This window comes from Penicillium pulvis, assembly GCF_028828015.1.
Source record: "Penicillium pulvis strain IBT 33274 chromosome Unknown contig_1_segment0_segment0, whole genome shotgun sequence".
Lineage (NCBI taxonomy): Eukaryota > Fungi > Ascomycota > Eurotiomycetes > Eurotiales > Aspergillaceae > Penicillium > Penicillium pulvis.
The window spans coordinates 3,044,643-3,063,422 of record NW_026643074.1 but is presented as its reverse complement, the minus strand read 5'-3'; the positions used below and the strand labels follow the sequence as shown (position 1 = coordinate 3,063,422).

General features: G+C 49.0%; 5 protein-coding genes across 5 annotated transcripts; 4 read left to right on the top strand and 1 right to left on the bottom strand.

The window, feature by feature from the left end:
* Positions 1-901: 901 nt before the first annotated feature.
* N7503_004103 (uncharacterized protein) lies at positions 902-2,671 on the bottom strand (the record flags this gene model as incomplete). The annotated part of the gene is made up of 5 exons (XM_057063650.1): positions 902-1,089; positions 1,160-1,289; positions 1,356-2,003; positions 2,051-2,152; positions 2,237-2,671. The coding sequence occupies 5 exons, from the start codon at positions 2,669-2,671 to the stop codon at positions 902-904; spliced, it is 1,503 nt and encodes a 500-aa protein (XP_056924565.1).
* A 777-nt stretch (positions 2,672-3,448) lies between these two features.
* N7503_004102 (uncharacterized protein) lies at positions 3,449-4,449 on the top strand (the record flags this gene model as incomplete). The annotated part of the gene is made up of 3 exons (XM_057063649.1): positions 3,449-3,499; positions 3,560-3,685; positions 3,736-4,449. 3 exons carry the CDS (start codon positions 3,449-3,451, stop codon positions 4,447-4,449), a joined length of 891 nt encoding a protein of 296 aa, XP_056924564.1.
* Positions 4,450-6,693: 2,244 nt separating this feature from the next.
* N7503_004101 (arrestin family protein) lies at positions 6,694-9,198 on the top strand (the record flags this gene model as incomplete). Its single annotated transcript, XM_057063648.1, has 3 exons — positions 6,694-7,339; positions 7,401-8,470; positions 8,527-9,198. 3 exons carry the CDS (start codon positions 6,694-6,696, stop codon positions 9,196-9,198), a joined length of 2,388 nt encoding a protein of 795 aa, XP_056924563.1.
* Positions 9,199-10,112: 914 nt separating this feature from the next.
* Positions 10,113-10,941, top strand: N7503_004100 (GNAT family N-acetyltransferase; the record flags this gene model as incomplete). Its single annotated transcript, XM_057063647.1, has 3 exons — positions 10,113-10,226; positions 10,280-10,822; positions 10,906-10,941. 3 exons carry the CDS (start codon positions 10,113-10,115, stop codon positions 10,939-10,941), a joined length of 693 nt encoding a protein of 230 aa, XP_056924562.1.
* Positions 10,942-11,753: 812 nt separating this feature from the next.
* Positions 11,754-12,311, top strand: N7503_004099 (uncharacterized protein; the record flags this gene model as incomplete). Its single annotated transcript, XM_057063646.1, has 1 exon — positions 11,754-12,311. The coding sequence occupies one exon, from the start codon at positions 11,754-11,756 to the stop codon at positions 12,309-12,311; it is 558 nt and encodes a 185-aa protein (XP_056924561.1).
* Between the last annotated feature and the right edge of the window lie 6,469 nt (positions 12,312-18,780).

Sequence of the window (18,780 nt, the reverse complement as noted above, 5' to 3'; positions counted from 1 at the left end):
CCATGCATAAAGGCAACACAGGTGGGACAGAAAGACATTGCCGACGCTTTAGGGATATCATATGCAGGAAGAAAGGAAACGAACAAATTGGTATATCGGCTAGGAGGCCAGCGGGCAGAGAATAGAGTGAAAAAAAGATCAAAAACCGATCAGGTCAAGCACTTCAAGGAAACTCATCGCGGCATATACGAATACTGGGGGAAGGGGGGGGGGGGGGACAACGTTCCAAAAAAACCAACTTGTCAACCGAGAAGGAAACCATGGCAGCCCATGGTCGAGCATATTTGGATGAGAAAAGAACACAATGACCAGTATTCAACAAAGGTAGGGGCCTAAGAAAAGAGAAGTATGAAAACGACGAAGCAAATTTGATACAGCACACAGAACATGTACTGGAAACGATGCGATACAAAGCTAGCAAGAAACAATTGACAAGAATAGATCAAGCACAAACAGTAGAGACAGAGTAGGAAAGTCGCTTTTTATTTGGAGCATTGCATAGGAATCGGGAGTCCAAGAAACCCTTGAACAGGTGCTCGCACACTCGAAAGGGGATGAAAGAAAGATCAAACCAACAAAGTGGACTTGGGGTATTCGGTGCACAACACACAAATTCCATTGCAGAATGAGAAAAGAAAAGGCAGCTCAGTCGCTCAAAAAATCCACTTCAAAGGGCAACTTCAAAGGAAACCAGAAGAAAAGAAGAAGAGAAGAGAACAGAACAGAATAAATAGTGTGAAGGGTTTGTAGGAGTAGAGGGAGGGGGGATAGAGGAAGAAAAGCGATTCCAAAACCGCAGATTGGCTTCAGCCAGTGAGAGCCGGTATCAAGATACTGCGCATGGTTGCATGGATGCACCAGCACAATTGCAAACTTGCCTCAGCAAAAACCTTGGAGCAACTTACGCCTGGTAGCCTCCATTAAAGTTGTTGTTGGACTGGTCCCAGTTACCAGACGGGGACATGGGCTGGCCACGCCCATAACCTCCAGCATTACCCTGGGGTCCCTGGGGATAGCCCTGTCCGGGCATACCAGGTCCGCCAAAGTTGTTGCCTTGTTGATCCCAGCCTCGGCCAGCAGGGGCAGGACCTACTCGTCTGTCAGCAAGGTTGGATGGGGATTTCCTAGAAGGGGGGTAATACTGAGATTTAAGACTAACCTTGATTCATGGGGTTTTGAGGGCCGCCATACTGGGGGAAGAAGCCAGCGGGGCTGTTGTTAAATCCGGCATTGGCTTGCGGCGCAGTGAAGTTGTCGAACTGACCGGTAGGAGGTCGGTCCTTGCCCCACTGTGATAGTTAGTATATGGGACTCATACGGCATACGGCATACCAGAAAGGGAAGGGTAAACATACGCTGCACTTGAGGGGACGGCCGTTGACGTTGTAGCCATTAAGCTGGCAAATGGCCATGGCGGCGTTCTCATGCGAATCCATCTTGACAAAGGCGAAGCCCCGGTCGGCCTGCAGGCGAGTCTCAAGAACGTACCCAAAGTTCTGGAAAAGCGGAATCAAGTCATTTTGGGTGGTATACGGGGTCAGGTTGCCAACGTAACAGGTCGTCTGCCATTGCGGAGTCTGCGTGGCAACCATATCGTAGCTCTGAATGCCCTGGGTAGGGAAGTGGTGGTGGCCGAAAGGAGTGGTGGGGGTCATGCCCATCGCCGCCATCGCCTGTTGCTGAGAGATCGAAGGCTGGCCCTTCTGGTTGGCCCAGTTGCAGCGAATGGCACGAGAGCCCAACCATTCCCCATCCATCGCATTGAGCGCCTTGTCAGCCTCTACGCGGTCACGGAAGGCAACGAATCCGTATCCACGCGAGCGACCGGTCTTCATATCCCACATGACACGAGCCTCGGAGATGGTACCAAAGGCGGAGAAGGCTTGCAGCAGGATTTCGTCGTTGACTTCATTGCTCAGGTCGCCGACAAAGATGTGGAAGTGGTTCGAGGTATCCTCCTTGTTGGTGTTGTTGCCCTGGTAGGCCCAGTTGACCCGAATTTCCTACACAGAATTAGAGTTGATCACTAAGCCGGGGTAAACAAACTAACCGACTGATGGATGCGACGTCCGTTCAAAGTCTGCATGGCACGTTCGGCGGCACCAGGGTCATCAAACTCGACAAAGCCGTAGTTGTAGCCCTTGCTGTTAAACTGCTGAAAAGGTCAGCGATGATCCGAGCAGGAAGCCAAGACAAAATGCCCGGTATGGGATAGGAGTTGAGAGGTTTCCCCTACAGTTGGGGTCGCATCCCGAAATTGTCGTGGGAGCGAGGTATCGGAGTCGCTCACATTCTTGTCGGGGATGATCTTGACGCTGACCACGTGGCCAGTCGTCTCAAAAATCTGCTTGAGAATGTCTTCTGTCACCCGGGGGTCCAGACCACCAACGTAGAGAGCGCGCTTGTTAGGTTCGGGGGCCGCCCGACGGACATAACCACCCGCACTTGTAGGAGACATCATGTTGCCCGACATAGGCGAGGTCATGGCCGTGGGAATGGGGTTGGTGTTCTGGGGGATGATCACTGGCGGGCGTGGCGGCGGAGGCATGTGGGACGGGTTGGTCTGGCCGTTGCCTTGGGCAGTCTCGTACTGCTGGTTCTGAGCTCCAGCCGCAGGCTGCGGGGCGGATGCCATAGAGGACGGAGTTGAAGCCGAGATGTTTTCAGCCATCGTGTATGGGCTTTGGAAATGGGGGGAAGTGGGATGAGCGAGTGTTGCAAGAGCACGATGCACAAACTAAGCTGGCGATCGCAGAGGTATCAGGGAATCGACGAGTCTGGCGTATAGACAATTCAAAGTTGTTGGAAAGCACCGGTAAACGTGGAAATGAAGTTGATAAGTATACTAAAGGGGCGTTGGTTTGACGTGGAGGTTTCGATGGATGAATCCGAATGCCGGAGCAAGCTTAGTCGATCCAAACAAAGAGCCAAGACAACAAAAAAAAGGAGTCTGTCAATAGAGACACTTTTTCTCTGACACAGAACACAGTTGAAAGGACGAATATAGTCGATCAGTCAAGTAAGAAAAAAAACCGAAAGGAAGTTTTTTCTTTCCTAATTTTCAGGATGGACAAAAGGTCGTCACAGCTGGAAGTAGCGTTAAAGCGCTTGAGAGATTCGCGAGTCGGAGGGAGGAAGAAGGCGAACAAGAATGAATCAAAGAAAGCCGGTATAAAAACACACACACCAATACCGACAAGATCACGGACGAGGAAGCACAACACGAAAAGGAAAAAAAAGGATGCACGGAGAGAAAGAGGTGTAAAGGGCGCTGCGATGTTTAGCGGTGGTTAGCGGCTAGGGGCTCCCCCACCTGACCTCAACGGGATTAGCGCCCAGTTCGTGTGTACAACTCTTCTCCGTACCACTTCACTCCTGTCCTTCCTTCATCTGTACCCATTATTCATACCCTGTACCTGTTATTTTCTTTTTCTTCCAGCCACTTAGCATGGAGAACCCAAGCTCCTTGGCTGACCTCTCCACTTTGGTGGAGCGGACTGTACGCGCAACTCCCCAAAAAAGAAACTTAAACGATCCCAGATGGCTGACATGCATATAGCTACTTGACACTGGTCGACTATTTCGAAAGTCAGGGTCTATGCCTACAAGTTCACAGTTACAGCGATCAATTCCATCATATTATGAGAGCTTCCAAGAGGCTTTAGATAATCTGTCGGAACAGATTGTGAGTAATAGCCATTCTTTTCTTCTTTGATTCTTGCTAACGTTGCACAGTTCATCGCTAAAGCGTTCTTGGAAAAGGACTACGAGGCGATCAAGGCTCGCGAATCCGTGTCGGTCACGGAAGATGTGGCTATGGGTGACGTAGATGAGAAGACGGTGCAGGACATCCAACCTCAACCTGTGGACGTGAAGATGGAAATCGGCACAGAGCCGGGGGTCAAAGCCAAGACTGAAGATGAGCCGCCGGTTGCCACCAAACCCATCCCTGGGCCGCAGCCCAGTCAGGATGCAGTGGTGAAAGAGGAAAATCAAACCAGTAACGAGCCGATGGGGCAAGGATTCGGCGATGCCGATGGTATCAACTTTGATTCAGTCCTTAATGAGAATGGCGGGTCCAGTTCCTTTCAACTCAGCCTGGACTTTGGCGACGATGATATGGGGAATCAAGCTTTCCTTTCTGGGACGGCATTCGGGACTAGCGCGCCCGGGGAAACTCCCGGCACTTCCCAGCCGGAGAATTCTGCAGCCATGGCCCCTGCTGGCGGGGGTGCATTCGACATGGAACTCCAGAAGAGTGAAGGCGAACCCCAGACTTTCCCTGACCAAGGCAATGCGATGGATGATCTGATGGGACCCGGAGAATCTAGCTTTGATGATTTATTCATGGAGACCGAGAATATTGACGATGGTACCGGGGATCTCAACCAGCTGGAAGGTGATAGCTTGATGAATCTCAACGAGCTAGAGGATAATTGGTTTAGTTAGTATGTGATTGACAGGCACGGAGGCCTAAATAAAATTAATCTTTCTACGAACAATTAATGGTGGGGATATTGTCTCCCATGATCTACATGCGCTTGCAGTCCGCACTAGTGATTTTAGCTATCACTAGGTCAAGCGATATATCAGCTCACGAGTCATGAGGCCCTAGTGGATTATCGAAAACGAGATCCAATAGTTCCAGTGCGACAATTGGGATGTGGACTGGAATTCTCAATAATGGTGGTAGAGCTTTATCTACTTTCTCCTGTCTGTTCTGCTACTCTATTATCTAGGGACAGAGCTAACCGACATACTCGGAATAGCCCTTCATCACAGCCCTGGAGCTCCATACATCGGGCAATTTACTAAAATCTCGCACCGATCTCCAACATCACAGTCCTAGCCTACACCCTCGGACCTAGGGGGGCGGTAGTACAAGACCTGATTGTGCGACAGACCCAACGACAACTAAAAAGAAAGGAAAGGAAAAGAAATAGCAGCCCAAAAGGACCGAATATAAAATTTCCGAAAACCAGTTCCAACCTCCATTCAATGACGTATGAGCAAGGAACGATTGACGGCAGATCTCTAGGGCTGAACACGCTATAAATACTGATGAAATCAGAGCCACGAGCCCAGACGCACGGACGCACGGACGGGGGTTCTCTCCGGGAAGAAAAACCAAGGATGGAAAATTTTAAAATGAACCTCCACGTCGAACCCTAGCTGTGTCCTATGAACGTGGATGCCGAGATGAGGGGAGACGCGTTGGAATTCTGGGTCCTTGGCCGCGATGAGGTCATCGCCAGCTGTCAGGGCACGGACCCGCTTGGGGAGATGAACAAGCCGTAGCCTCAAGCGCTAGGGTTTGGCTCTGTGGTGTGTCGCAAGACCGTGTGCATACAGAGGACCGGGATGCAATGATCTACCTACAGTAAACATGGAAGCCTCGACACCCAAATTTGGGAAGGTTAATGTTTCCAGCCATTCAGGTTGCCAGGTCCCTTGAGTCGTGCAGTAAAGCAAACTCTGAAGATCGGGGCCTGTTCGCCTGACACGATGTGATCATTATTTTGGCTTGGGGGATCCATGCACGAGGGAGTAAGTTTGGTGTTTAGTCGTTTTGACGCGTACAACGCCGGAAACTGGATGGGCTGATCTGTGTATAGAGATCTTGCTTCAGGTCCGGTTGTCTGGATGTCCCGGGTTTGTCTCGGTGCGATGACCCTCACATGCGACCCAGCAAGTCCCGATGGGAGTATTCTCCCCGCAGCCGAGTGCCGTCGGGCGCGTTCCTAGGGCGTGAGCTTGGCTTGGGGCAGTGCCGGGTTAGCCGTTTCATGATATTCCTCTACTCAGCCGTTTTATCCGAGGGAATTGGGCAAGGTATGTTCTTTATAGTTTTGTCTTATCGGGGGAAGAGCTTAATACACAGCCCTGTCAAATCGTTCTGGGGACCATTCTAGATTGCATGGCGTATCGAAACGCCGGGTCTTAGGTAAGAGCCGGATCGCCGGATGGGAAGTCCCCAATTCGATATCATGCCATCATCGATCGGATTTGAAGACCTCGGATCTGGACCTTTTTTTCCCACCCTAATGTATTATTAGTAAAAGAAAATTTGACTATATATGACTTGACACATAAGCATTGCCATATCCCCATTTAAACAGGTACTGATCATCTTCTCAAATCACCGAGCGCCACCAGAAGCCACAAACCCTGGTAAAACAAGGCCAAGCAAGTTCCCAAACGAACCACAATTAGGCCGCTCCATTAGCCAATCCGATCCACTGGCTTAGAGATCTGCAAGGCGATCATTTGAGGGGAGGAGCCGTGTTATGAAGTCAGCAATCCCGAGGAATTCCTCTTCCTGCAAAAGATCGGTGTGCTCCTTGCATTTCAGTTGATTCCAAGGGGGCGTACAAGGGATTTTTTCTCTCTAACATAACAACCGGTCTCACAAAGATTAAAGCTCAGAGGTAAGTGGATTCTTGTGTCGCCCTTCTTTTCTTCTTTTACTGGAATTTACTTTCCCATTTTGGTGTTTCCTGAGCCCGGCACTTGTCGCATTCCTGGCCTTTCACAAGTCTTTTTTTTTCCTTTTTTCGATCTTGCCAAAAGAAAAAAGCAAAAATCAATAGGCTAGGAAAGAGACAAGAGGCAAAAAAGTTCATTAAAAGGCCAGGCAGAACACCAAAAAAAAAAAAGCCCCCCATTCTATGATGCGCCAGAGGAAAGGCAATGATGGCTCACATTGTCCCCACGCAGGTCTCCTTACAATCGGGTGAGGTTTCCCCGCTTCCCTTATCGATCTCCAATCTCCTACGCAGTCGATCGGCATCAACACGACGCTCGAGTCTGAACGCCGTCGAAGAGCAATTCCCTAAACAAAGCCGCCGCGGCTCCATACTAAGAAAGCTGGCGGGTCCACGTGAGAACGCGAAGAGATTCCTTCGCCTGCGGTCATCCGGAATTTCGGCACCCGCTCCCCCGCAGTCAAGACCCCCACGCCAGCGCATCGCTCGGCCTGTCTCGGAGATCATTCTCTCTCCTAGACTTGCTACAATTCATCCCGACGAAATACTGCCCGATATCATGGCCGACGTGTTGCCTCGGGCGGTCGCTGAACAGCCCAGCGCCGTTCCCGAATTATCCACTCCGTTCCCTCCGCTGCGCAACGAGAAGATCATTGCGACTGGAAGTGGTTTGACGCTCGGTATTGCGCTCACAGAGCCAGTTTTGTATCTCCAGGGATATGATCAGCATGATCCTAGTTCCAAAAAATCGGCTATCTTGCGAGGCCAAATACATCTAAAGGTGACCAAATGTGTTAAAATCAAGAAGATCTCGATCTGTTTTAAGGGTCATGCGCAAACGGATTGGCCAGATGGTATGTCTTAAGTGAAGAGCTAGAGCCCCATTCTCGCACACAGCCTAACATGCCTCTCCAGGTATTCCTCCAAAGAAGATCCACTTCCACGATAAGAAAGATCTCGTTACCCACGGAGTCGTATACTTCAATCACGGTGATACCGCGCTCATGCAGAACGACTACGGTGCACACTACTATCAGCACGCTAAGCCCGTCTCCCCGGTACCCGGAAAAGATGCAGTGATTGCCACAAGTCGAGAGCTCTTCTCCAAGAGTGGTTCAACCAACTCACTCGGTGCCGCAGTGTCTTCCCGAGACACCAGGCGCCTTTCCATACCGGCCGCTCGCGGACACTCCCGGAGCTTCAGCAGGAACGAACCACCTACTAGTTCTCAGGCACAACAGCAGCGCAACTACCGAATGTTCCCCGTGGGTGACTACCTGTACAGTTTCGAGTTCCCAATCGATGGATCATTGCCCGAAACCATCAAAACCGATCTTGGCTCCGTCAGATATGACCTAGAGGCTATTGTGGAACGATCAGGCGCCTTCCGGCCAAATCTGCTCGGCACGATGGAAATTCCCGTGATTCGTACCCCAGCCGAAGGTTCTTTGGAGCAAGTCGAACCGATTGCGATCTCGCGAAATTGGGAGGATCAGCTTCACTACGACATTGTCATCTCTGGCAAATCTTTCCCTCTCGGTTCTCAGATTCCGATTGCATTTAAACTCACTCCGCTCGCAAAGGTCGAATGCCATCGTATCAAAGTGTATGTTACGGAAAATATTCAGCATTGGACGTCAGACAAGAGTGTACATCGTTTGCAGCCGGCCAAGAAGGTGCTTCTTTTCGAGAAACGAGCCGAGTCTGCTAGCACAAGTACTTACCCTGGTAGCTCAATGCGAGTCACTGCGGGCGGTGGTATCGATTGGGACCACCGTGCCGCGGCCGCGCGGGGAGAGGAGATTGTCGATCGGGGCAGAACGAATTTGCTCGGCAATCTGGCAAACGATTCAGGGGTCGGTCCAACTGAAATGGAGTTCAGTGTGCAACTCCCGAGCTGCCATGAAATGAGGGGACGGGACGAGGGACAGCGCCTGCACTTTGATACTACTTATGAAAACATCCAAATCAACCACTGGATCAAGGTAAATACTTCCATCGAGTCAAGCGACCTCCAGTCATGATACTGATCCTTATACAGATTGTGCTCCGGCTATCGAAGATTGATGAGAGAGACCCGACTAAGCGCAGACATTTTGAAATCTCCATCGATTCTCCATTCCATATTCTCTCCTGCAAGGCGACGCAAGCGAACATCTACCTCCCGGCGTATTCGAGACCGGCTACCGATCCAGACCCACCGGCGCAAGAGCATGAGTGTGGCTGCCCCGGTGCACCTTTGGCAGCGAGGGAATACTCCATTGGGCAATCGAATTCTGATCGGGAAGACAGCACAACAAATCTCGCCCGCCCGGATGCGACCGGCCGCGCTGTCACTCGAAGCTTCACAAACGGATCTGGTGGGTTGGCACGTCCACCGCAAGCCCATCTGGCGCATGATGCCCCCGGGCGAGAGATTCCTCGCCCAATGCATCTCCTTCGGACGCCATCCTTCGCTCCTCCTGCCTTCGAAGATGTCCCTCCACCTCCTCCCCTCATCACTCCACCTCCTGAGTACACCACCATTGTTGGTAATGGTGATCGTGAGGCTGTGTTGGAAGATTACTTCTCTCGCCTTTCTTTCTACGAGGAAGGAGACGATGACCGAGGCCTCGGACGGGTGGACGTCCCCTTGACCCCAGGAGGACGTGTTAACCGTAGTATGGATGTACCCCGAGAATGGGTACGCTTGGATGACTTTACTGCTTCATGAGTTTCTTTGGTCGCGCTGTACAGCCGCCTAATGTTTCACGATATCCGAGCCATGAAATTACGACATTGTTCATATCGGAGATTGGTGTATTGGGAAGGGGCAACTTGTTTTGGGTTTGGTATTCTTTCTTTACCCGCCCTGGGTCTTCGTCTATATACTGCATTCAGTTGGTTTGGATCGGGTTTGGATTTTTTTCACTTTTATCATGGCAAACATGCCACATGTAACGTTGAGTCTTGCGCAATGCTAGGCTCTGTTCATATCATCCGGGGCAAAAGGCGTGATTACGGTTCTTCCCAGGAAATTACAAATAGTTCCATGCATACAAAATGTTTATACTGCGAGAAATCGCCTTTTAAATAAATTGAACAAAAATATTACGAACTCGGTAACACGTGGGCACTATCTACATGTTCTGAGAAGCGGTGTCATAGATCCCGATAAGAGTGATAAGCCCGCATCTACATTCCTTCCCCGGTTTAGACGCTCCCCACATCTAAGCGGGGGCTTGGGAGATGACATTTTTCTCTCTTCCTCAAGCTAGTCAATTCTTCTTTTCTCGCGTGGCAGAACACTTTATTTGAGCCTCACTGTGCTCGGAGTCCATACTGACTCACGAAAGACCCCGGCTTAATACCCCTGTCAATACCCCTGTGACCCTATTTGGTGGTCCACCCGTCTCCAACACTAATCAATCCACAAGTAAGTCATGAAACCTCTTCTAGCTTGAGGATAGCATTCGCTTATATGAAATTACAAGTTTCAAATATCGTCTATATACTCAGAAAAACTGGGTCATACTTAACAAGGGTCTGATAGCGCGCTATCTGCTAGAGATCGGCCCCACTAGTAGCGGACATCACCGGTCCACATTAAGATCTTCTCTTCTCTATTCCGGTGTCCATACGCACAATATGGCTATCGAGATTCTGCCCCTAACAGAAGCCGATATCCCAGGTGTAATCCAGGTGATCCAACAAGCTTTCGCCGATGATCCATATTTCAAGTGGGTGTTTGATGGCTCCAAGGTATGTACCAAGCCATATCTACCGCAGTATACACCCCATAACACATATCCCAGTTCAACAAACAACGAAATTACAACTCCCTCGCAGCACGCTGTCGCTGGGGCATAAATAATGCGATCTTCCAAGTTGCGAAAGAGATATCCCCAACCGACTCGTCATCATCATCTCCCGTCCTCGGTGTATCCTGCTGGCTACCACCCCACCCACCCTCAAAACCAGAGAGCTGGTACTCCTGGTACCAAGACTGGAAGCTGTCCGCCACTCAACTCCTCACGAACATATTCTACCTTGGCCGCGGAGGGCTCCGGGCAAACAGGTACTGGATATGGAAGGATCAGCAGCAGAAAGCGCATGCGGAGATATGGGATGATCCGCGTGGTTATTATTTCTGTAATATCGTTGCTGTTAGCCCTGAGGCACAGGGGAAGGGCGTGGGGAGGATGCTTTTTGAGTCTGTGACTAAGATTGCAGATGAGGAGGGGGTAAAGTGTTATCTTGAAAGCTCGAAAAACGTGCCTAACGTGCAGATATATGAGAGGATGGGGTTTGAGATGAGTAGGACTATGGAGTGTCGGGATGGAGAGGATGTTTGTATGGTATGTTTGTTTCTTCCCTTCCTCTGACATGATCGCCTACGTCACCCCTGAGTAGGAAATTCAAGCAAGCTAATTTTTAACAGTTGTACTGCATGATGCGTAACCCGAAAACTGAGTAACGTTTATGTCCGATGGCACGATGAGCCAGTTCATTTCAAAGCCCAACTTCAAATCTTGTTGCTTTATTGCATATTTCGGGACTGTCAGTCTCCAAAGTTAAATCACGAAATTCAATTCATACTTTTTAGCTACCGGATACAAACATGTCCTAATCTCTGCGTTGGCCTGATTATCAATTCGCCCTAACGCTCAGACCCATCATCTGCACGATCTCCGGGGCCACTATTGACCCACAAGCAGACCGAGTCTGCCGCGACGATCTGAACTCTATCGCGACAGACGCTTTAGTACCTAGACCCGGGGGCTGTGGTGCTGGTGCCGGTACCGGTATCTCGTTTGTCAAGATAAACGCGGGTGATATATCACAAAGTATAAGCTATGTTATTTCTAAGGGAGGCTGCATACACCACATTTGGGTTATTGTTAAACTCTAACGGTTTCTTTGATACACCCAGGATTGGTGTGTTGACGTTCGATTTCGGTATAAGCCTCTTTAAGATGGTGCTTTTTATTCCCCGCTGGGTTTCAGGTACAGTCAGATTTTAATGTTGACGACTTTCAGCAGATTTCGTGCGGTGCTTTCTGTTTGCAATGAGGCTGCAGCTTTGACCTTGTTGTGACAAAGGGGTGTTTGTGGATATTCACTTATACAGCCCTAAGGGTCCGGACTGATCTATAGCCTTTCACTCTGTCCATTCAAGGCCGCCTGTGATTCACGTTCTTGCGCCGTTGCTATTCACTTTCTGTCTCTACAGTTAAAACTCAGGGGGCGAGCCAGCCGAAAACAAAAAGAATTGTTGTCTAATCAATCATGTTTGTTTTTGTTCCTCATAGACTTCGTGGTCGTGGGGTGCTGGCCATCCTACGATCATACTTCAGCAGGCGCGGACAGAGCCATTGTAATTCAACATGTCAAGATTCAGCTGCCAGAGACACGGTCGAAGAAGACGACAACAAAGAAAACAATGACAATGACACGGACTTGATCGTCAACCAGCTAGCTGCCCTAGCTTCCACCATCAGTCGAGTATCGACCAACCCTACCACAGCGGACTCGTCTTCCTTGTGCAACATCGATATCCAAGACCACTCAGAAAAAGAGCAAGAAGAATCATTTTATTACCTCCGAAGCCTCATAACCATCTCATATCTCACACCAAACCCTGAGATCACATCCACCAACCAAACTCTTCACGTACCACCGCTCCGTCGCAAAAGGGCTTCCTCCAGACTAAGCCTTCGTCTCGATATTCCCGGCCTCTCATTCGCACCAAAGGCCCACAAACCAAAATCTTCTCCTCGATACACCACCCTACCACCAGTCTTCACACCAAAGACAATCTCCATCCGCCCGGAAGTCCGCTTTTAGGATTATCCCCATTACCCTATTCATCCCGATCACCTCATTTCGTTCCGCATCGAACAAGAAATACGGAAGAACTGTTTCATGCTGGAAAGGGAATTGATGTACAGTACATACAGATACTTATCGCTTACTACATACCTATTATGTCAACGCCTTGCAAATTCCGGCAGTGATATCAAATCAAATGCAGTCATGCTCTAGCCTGCATGATCCAAGCCTATAAAATGACCTCAGTAGGACGCGTAAATTTCGGTTTAAGAGGGCGGTACAGATACCCTGCATGAACCCCTAGTCAACAACGATTAGAAACGCCCGGTGGGGAGGGATCGTCGGGTGCGTTTCAGGGTCAAATCCTTCGCAGATGACGTCGAGGTTTATGCCGGCTTTCCGTCATCATCCACGTTTGTTTTAGTTGACGTATTTCAATTTATCCATATTTTCTTTTTTTAGTTTCCACATTTTGATCGTCGGGAGGTTCAGGAAGCTTCCACGACCTATAGATGTGGATTTCGGGTCTAAAGGATTTACAAGGGTTTGAGAACAATGACGACTCCCGCATATTATTCGGAAATAGGCCGAGTGTAAGTGAATAGGCCGATTATAGGTGGAGAAATTGACAAGTGGCCATTGAAAGGTAGAGAAGAGTATAGAACGATGACGACTGATTGTCCCATGGACACCCCGCTCGGCTAGTCCCGAGATGGTGGAAATCCTTCGCCACGGCATACACCTTGGGAGTTTCACCCTAGCATCTCCACTCGGATATGGTCCCTATTTCGTTTTAACGTATCTTATCCTTCAATGTATACGAATACGTTTCGCTCTTACGGAGCCTACGCGTGTCCGATGGGTAAAGACTACAGTAGTTTGTATCATCTACTGGACACTCTGCCCCTTGTGGAAGGTGGATAACGGCAGTGGCTTCGGTACTCCACCCGAGAAGCTCGATAATCCGCACAGACCGTATGAGTTAAGCTGAGTGGATCTAACAAGGACCATCCGATAGAGCCTGAGGACTTGCATCATGCTGATGTGGAGCCGAGGATGGACTTTGGCTCGGGTTGCGCGGGTTCATAGCTTGTTTGATGATGTCGATCCGGACGGGAATTGCCTGATTTTCCTAGCGAGGCATCGCAAACAAGCTAAGCCAAGGCTTCATGCAGAGCCAGACCATTTTAGGAAAGATGCCGAGGATGCACAAGTTTGTTCGGATAAATGTTCACCTTGCACATGAAAGCGGGACAAAGGTACTAGAAGGGGGCTACTGTTAGCCGAGCATTGGCATTATCGATAATCAACATGGCTTCCAAGGTTGGCATGCCAAATAGTTTCTATAGTAGATTGAAATTAAAGAAATGAGTAAGCGGAATGAGGCGGACCGAGATTAGCGCCTTTAATTGGTCGGGAATAGATCGTTGAGCTTGAATAGAATGGCCTTCAATAAACCAGTTATAGCCCACCTGGGCACCGAATGGTCTAGACTGACCAGGCTAGAGAGAGCCCTTGCAGAAGCAAATACCGCTAGCTCTTGCCAAAGGCCTTATCACATGTACCGGAAGATTCGTGTCCAGTAACTGAGCCTCCTAACGGGGCTGGAAATGCGCCACTATAATATGTTTAGAGAGCACAATATTAATAATCAGAAAATGGCTGATGCAAAACTCTAAGTTCAAGACTCAATTAAAATGTAATCAACCTGCTCATGACAATCCCGTTCCTGCGGGATATGCATTCTAGGCCTTGACAATTACAGATCAGGATGCATGGCGATTACCCGATACGGCCTCCAGCAGTTCCAACCTTCCATAATCTTCACGGGCTAGAAAACCTTGGAAAAGTCCCGACATGCAGTGGGGCCACGCCTTTAAACCCCTGGGGCTACGATACTAAAACAAAGAACCTTTACTTTAGTTTGTTCATCTCAAGACCCAATGAACGACCAACGAGGGATTTCATTCCTTTTTCCAAAGCTTGACCAACCACAAGGCCAGAGTGGAAATTAGAAATAGTTCCGCCGTTTATTTCTCCGTCTCATAGCCCCGCGCCATGACCCTGTTGACGAGTGCATTGTCGTATGCCGGAGACTTATGCGTCCTAGCGGGATAAGAGATAGGGAAAATAGGATTCACGACTTGATGCATTTCCCAACAAAAGCGATGAAAAGTGCAAAGCACATGAAAATCATGGAAAGTAAACTCAAGTGTATTGTGGACCGAGCGCGGGCAAGGCTTGGAAGACAAAGACTGTGTTGACGCTAGCGGCATCAAAGGATTTAGTGTTCCAGACAATGGAACTTGCCCTTGACCCTATTTGACTGTTAAATCCCCTCGTGCATCGGTGCAGATCCCGAAGATGGCCTGGATTCTAAAAATCATAAAGCCCCTTTCCCACAATTCTTCCTTCTTCTCCCCGGTGCTGAATCTGGTATCCGGGATCCGCTCCCCGGCAAGCGCTCGGGTGAGCCCTAATCATCCCATACATAAGCCCCGATTCCTCATTGCATCATGACTTTTAAATCCCTGCTAATCACCTTGCTTGTTTCTGCCGTCCAAGACCCCTGTCTAAAGTACCGGATCCCGGTATCCCGTCCTTCGATGGTGCTGTACTTACCCTTGCTTTACTGTCTGCACATTATACATGGTAGGTCTTCGCCAACACATCTTCCCCAGCAGTTCCACACTCTGAAACCGGGGAAGACCAACCAAGTATAAGACGCAGGTAGAGAGGGGGGCGTCCCACATTCGAAGCTTCGCTTCAACCCGCACCCCCCGAAAGGCTGGGATTGCGTGGAACTGCAGAAACCAGACTTGGCGATTCCTGTTTTCGGGATGGTACAAACGACTTTTTGATTTGATTTGGCTAGGAGCGTCTATAACTGCCTTAAACGGTAGCCTAAATGAGCCGGGGACATATCTAGGACCCCTCTTCCTTTCCCTTTCCCTGCTCATCCTCCTCCACATCTATTCATCATAAAAAATAATAACTAGTCAAGCACGGACTTGATCGGAGAAAAACCAAGCCCCTTATTTCCTTGGCAATGTCGCTAAGAACATAAAATGTGAAAATTGCAACTCAGGGTCATGATGGACATTCATTAGCCGGCTCGGCCGATGCTACGACCCCACCCCTGATCAGTAGAACCACGTTGTCTCCTGCCCGTGCGCCCCTCTTCGTTTCGGAGTCCGTGATGTCCTTAATTTGTCGGCTCTATTGACTGTGATTTCTTTGCTTCGCTTGACTATTTCCTACTGTCTTTCGAATGTTTAATTTTAATTCTCAACGTCATTTCCCAAGGACCCTTGAAGATCAAACTATCTCAAACAACCTACTATCATACACGGCATATCCGGATGCGCGGAATCCACATTATAAACAGCAAAATCAGGAACTTTCACAAAAAGAAACCCAGAATAGTCTAGCACCAAATCCAAATCCAGCTGGAATACCTTTGCATTTCATCCAGGCCCCCGTATTTTCCCTTGACGCCGTGAGTGGACGCCGAACAATAGACCAGGGTGTGTCAAACAAATAAAAATTAAAAACCCAATCGCTGCACACGCTCGAACGAAACGAAAACAAATAATCCAGTAAAGTTTAGTTCAAAATACTCTCAGAGTATAGCCCCCAGGGCAAGACAAACTTTAAATGAGGACGTGGCCCTCGAAGACGCGTAGAAGAAGATAGAAAGTGTCGATGTCGATCAGGACCGTTGCCGAGCCGATACAATACATAGTTTGGGTATGGTTTCAGGTGATCCAGTAATTGGTTCGGGAGAGCGGGCATTTTGACTTTTTGGTGGATAGAGGATGAGGTTGGTTGGGTCCGGATCGAATCGCATCATTGCGGTAAACGGTAATGGCCGAGGATTCGGGGGAATAAGGCAAGAAGGTTTTGAGGTTCCCAATTGTGGAGATGCGGGTGTGGTGGTATGAATGCGCACATTCGAAAAAAAGATCATATCATCTGCTAATGCAGAGTAGACATTTGCCTACTACGATTATGATGCGGTCGTGTGGTCCCTCTGCGCAGTGATACTCGTTTTGACCGTCCATGTCGGTACGGATAAAGTGGACGTTGGGTTGAGTGCAAGAGCTATAGACGTAGAAGTTTTTGAAATAGCTGCACATTTTGGTTCCCATCGAGGGGGGTGGATTTTGAATTAGGCTCGCAGGTGCCTATGGTTGATGTGGGGATCGGGATCAGTAGGTAAATGTAAACATGATTTGAACATGATAAAGCGTGGGAATCGGAGGGGAAAAGTATGGAATGTGAAAAGGAAAAAAAGGTCAATTGCAACTACTTAAATTTTTCTTAACTCCACATATTGATACCTGATGATGGTACCAAGTAGCTACAGTAATTCTGCAAGTAGGTTTGCCCTGGTCCCCACCGGTAAAGAAAAAAATGGAAATTAGAAAAATGCAAAATACAAAATACAAAATACAAATATAATAAAATAAAATATTAAAATCCTTGTCAGGAAGCGGGTCCTGCATGAAAAGTAGCTTTGATCTCTGTAGACGTTTAGAAACCAAGGACCATCGGAAATTTGCCCATTATCAGGGATCGGCCCCCTTTTCCTTCCGATGACGAGACCGCGGCATAGAATGAATCGGGTAATGGGAGATCGACGCGGTTCCTCGCAGCCGTTGATGCTTCTTCCATACACACGTGGCGCTAGTCAGGATCTTCATGCATAATACCTCGTGAGACGTGGCCATACCCTTTACTTTTAACTATAGCAAATGTGGGGGGGTTTTTGGGTAGCGACAAACAACTACCTAGTACCAGGTTTGTCGCAAATAAAGGCCAAGTCAGGCGAGCAGGGATAAATCTCTTTACTGGATTGTCTGGTGACCTTCGTCTGGAGGTTGGGCAACCTTTTCGAAACTGGGGGGCACGTCGCGTTGGGCATTCCTCACGAAGAAAAAAAAAAAAAGGATCCATCAAGCCGATGGCAAAGGGGGGGAAAGTTCCTGAAAAATTCATTAATGGAGTTTTACCGCAGCCTCTGTCCCACTTCTACCGCGAACCCCCTGTCATTGTACCGGTCTCCTGACTGATTGGTGCCCAGATTGAGGGGCAACTTACAATAGGAGCAACATAGAGGAATAAGTCGGCCGGGAAAGGATTGAGCTACGTGGCCAGTCTGAACGAGTCATGAGCCGCGGAGGGAGAAGATGGGGGGGCCAAAATTAAGAATAAAAATAAAAACTCCATCTTTGGAAGGATCTAACAGATCCGTTCTAGGTGATAGATTGACAAATCAGGGTCGTTCAGGGTAGTAACGGCGATGGCAGCAGACTAAAATCTCGGAGAGTTCGTCTCTCCGATCTCTTGCGCCATGCGCCATGCTCTCTGTGCCGCGTCGACGACTCCATTCAGACCTCCGCGAATCAAAAAAACAAGGTTTGAGCTCTTCCCGGCACTCTCCAGATCAAAGAAAAAGGCTCCAGCGAATAATTGCCCCACCAAGTACACTAGTACTAGGCGTTCCCTCTTTTGCCTAGTCGTTCAAGGACAATAGTCACTCGGCCGTGTTAGTCGCCGTTAGTTCACCGTGATGGAGTCTGCAAGTGGCACTGCAAAGGCTCCAATGGCCAACAATTGGCTGGAGCTAAATGCGTGCAGGGTTGCGTTGCGTTACTTGGGGCTTTTGCGGCACAAGTACCAAATAGCCAAGGACGGACTATCCTTGTAAATGATGGAACTGTGCAAGGGGGGAGGGTGGAGAATCTTCATACATATTCGAGACCTTCCCATGGGGCAGAGTCCAAGGGAGAAACACGAGATGGTGCGACAATCGAGTGACGTCCTGCAGGTGGCTCTATCCACATGCTGATCGTGGGTTTTTTTCCGTCATTCTTTTTTTTTTTTTTTTTTTTTTTTCCCTTTATTCTTTGTTTCTTTTCCAGAACAGAGCACACGGGCCATGGGCCCATTTCTTTGCTGTGGCTACTACAGTAGCTTCCAATGGAACGCACCGGAGCCCCCCAGTCCCAAGTTTATCGGCTTGTGGAGCCTTGAGAGATAAGTCTCCAGTAGCTTGCCGTGGCTCCGCCTCGGGTACAGCTCCGGAAGTTGCTATCGGAAGAGGGGTTGTGCATAAATGTCGGCACCGAGGCTCAAGTATTCCGAGGTTACTAAAGGTTAGTGAGCACCTTAGTTCGTCAATATACTTCCTGTGGAGTCAAGCAAGGTACTTTGTGTCGAAGGTAAAATCATCCGGTCAAAGTCAGGTCCGATGCCACGTGATATTTGTGTTACTGGGGAAGTTTGCGCTAAGCTGAATCGGGCTGGCAATCCCGTGACTGCCCCCTCGCTTGAATTAGCAACAATTGAAAGACAAAACTTCTTGGCTTGGGAAAATCTGACACTGTCAACACATATTCGCTCGTTTGCCATCACGGTTGAGGTTGGACAACTGAAGCTCGGGAGATAGGGAAAAGAGACAGCTGGTTTGGGTTGAGTC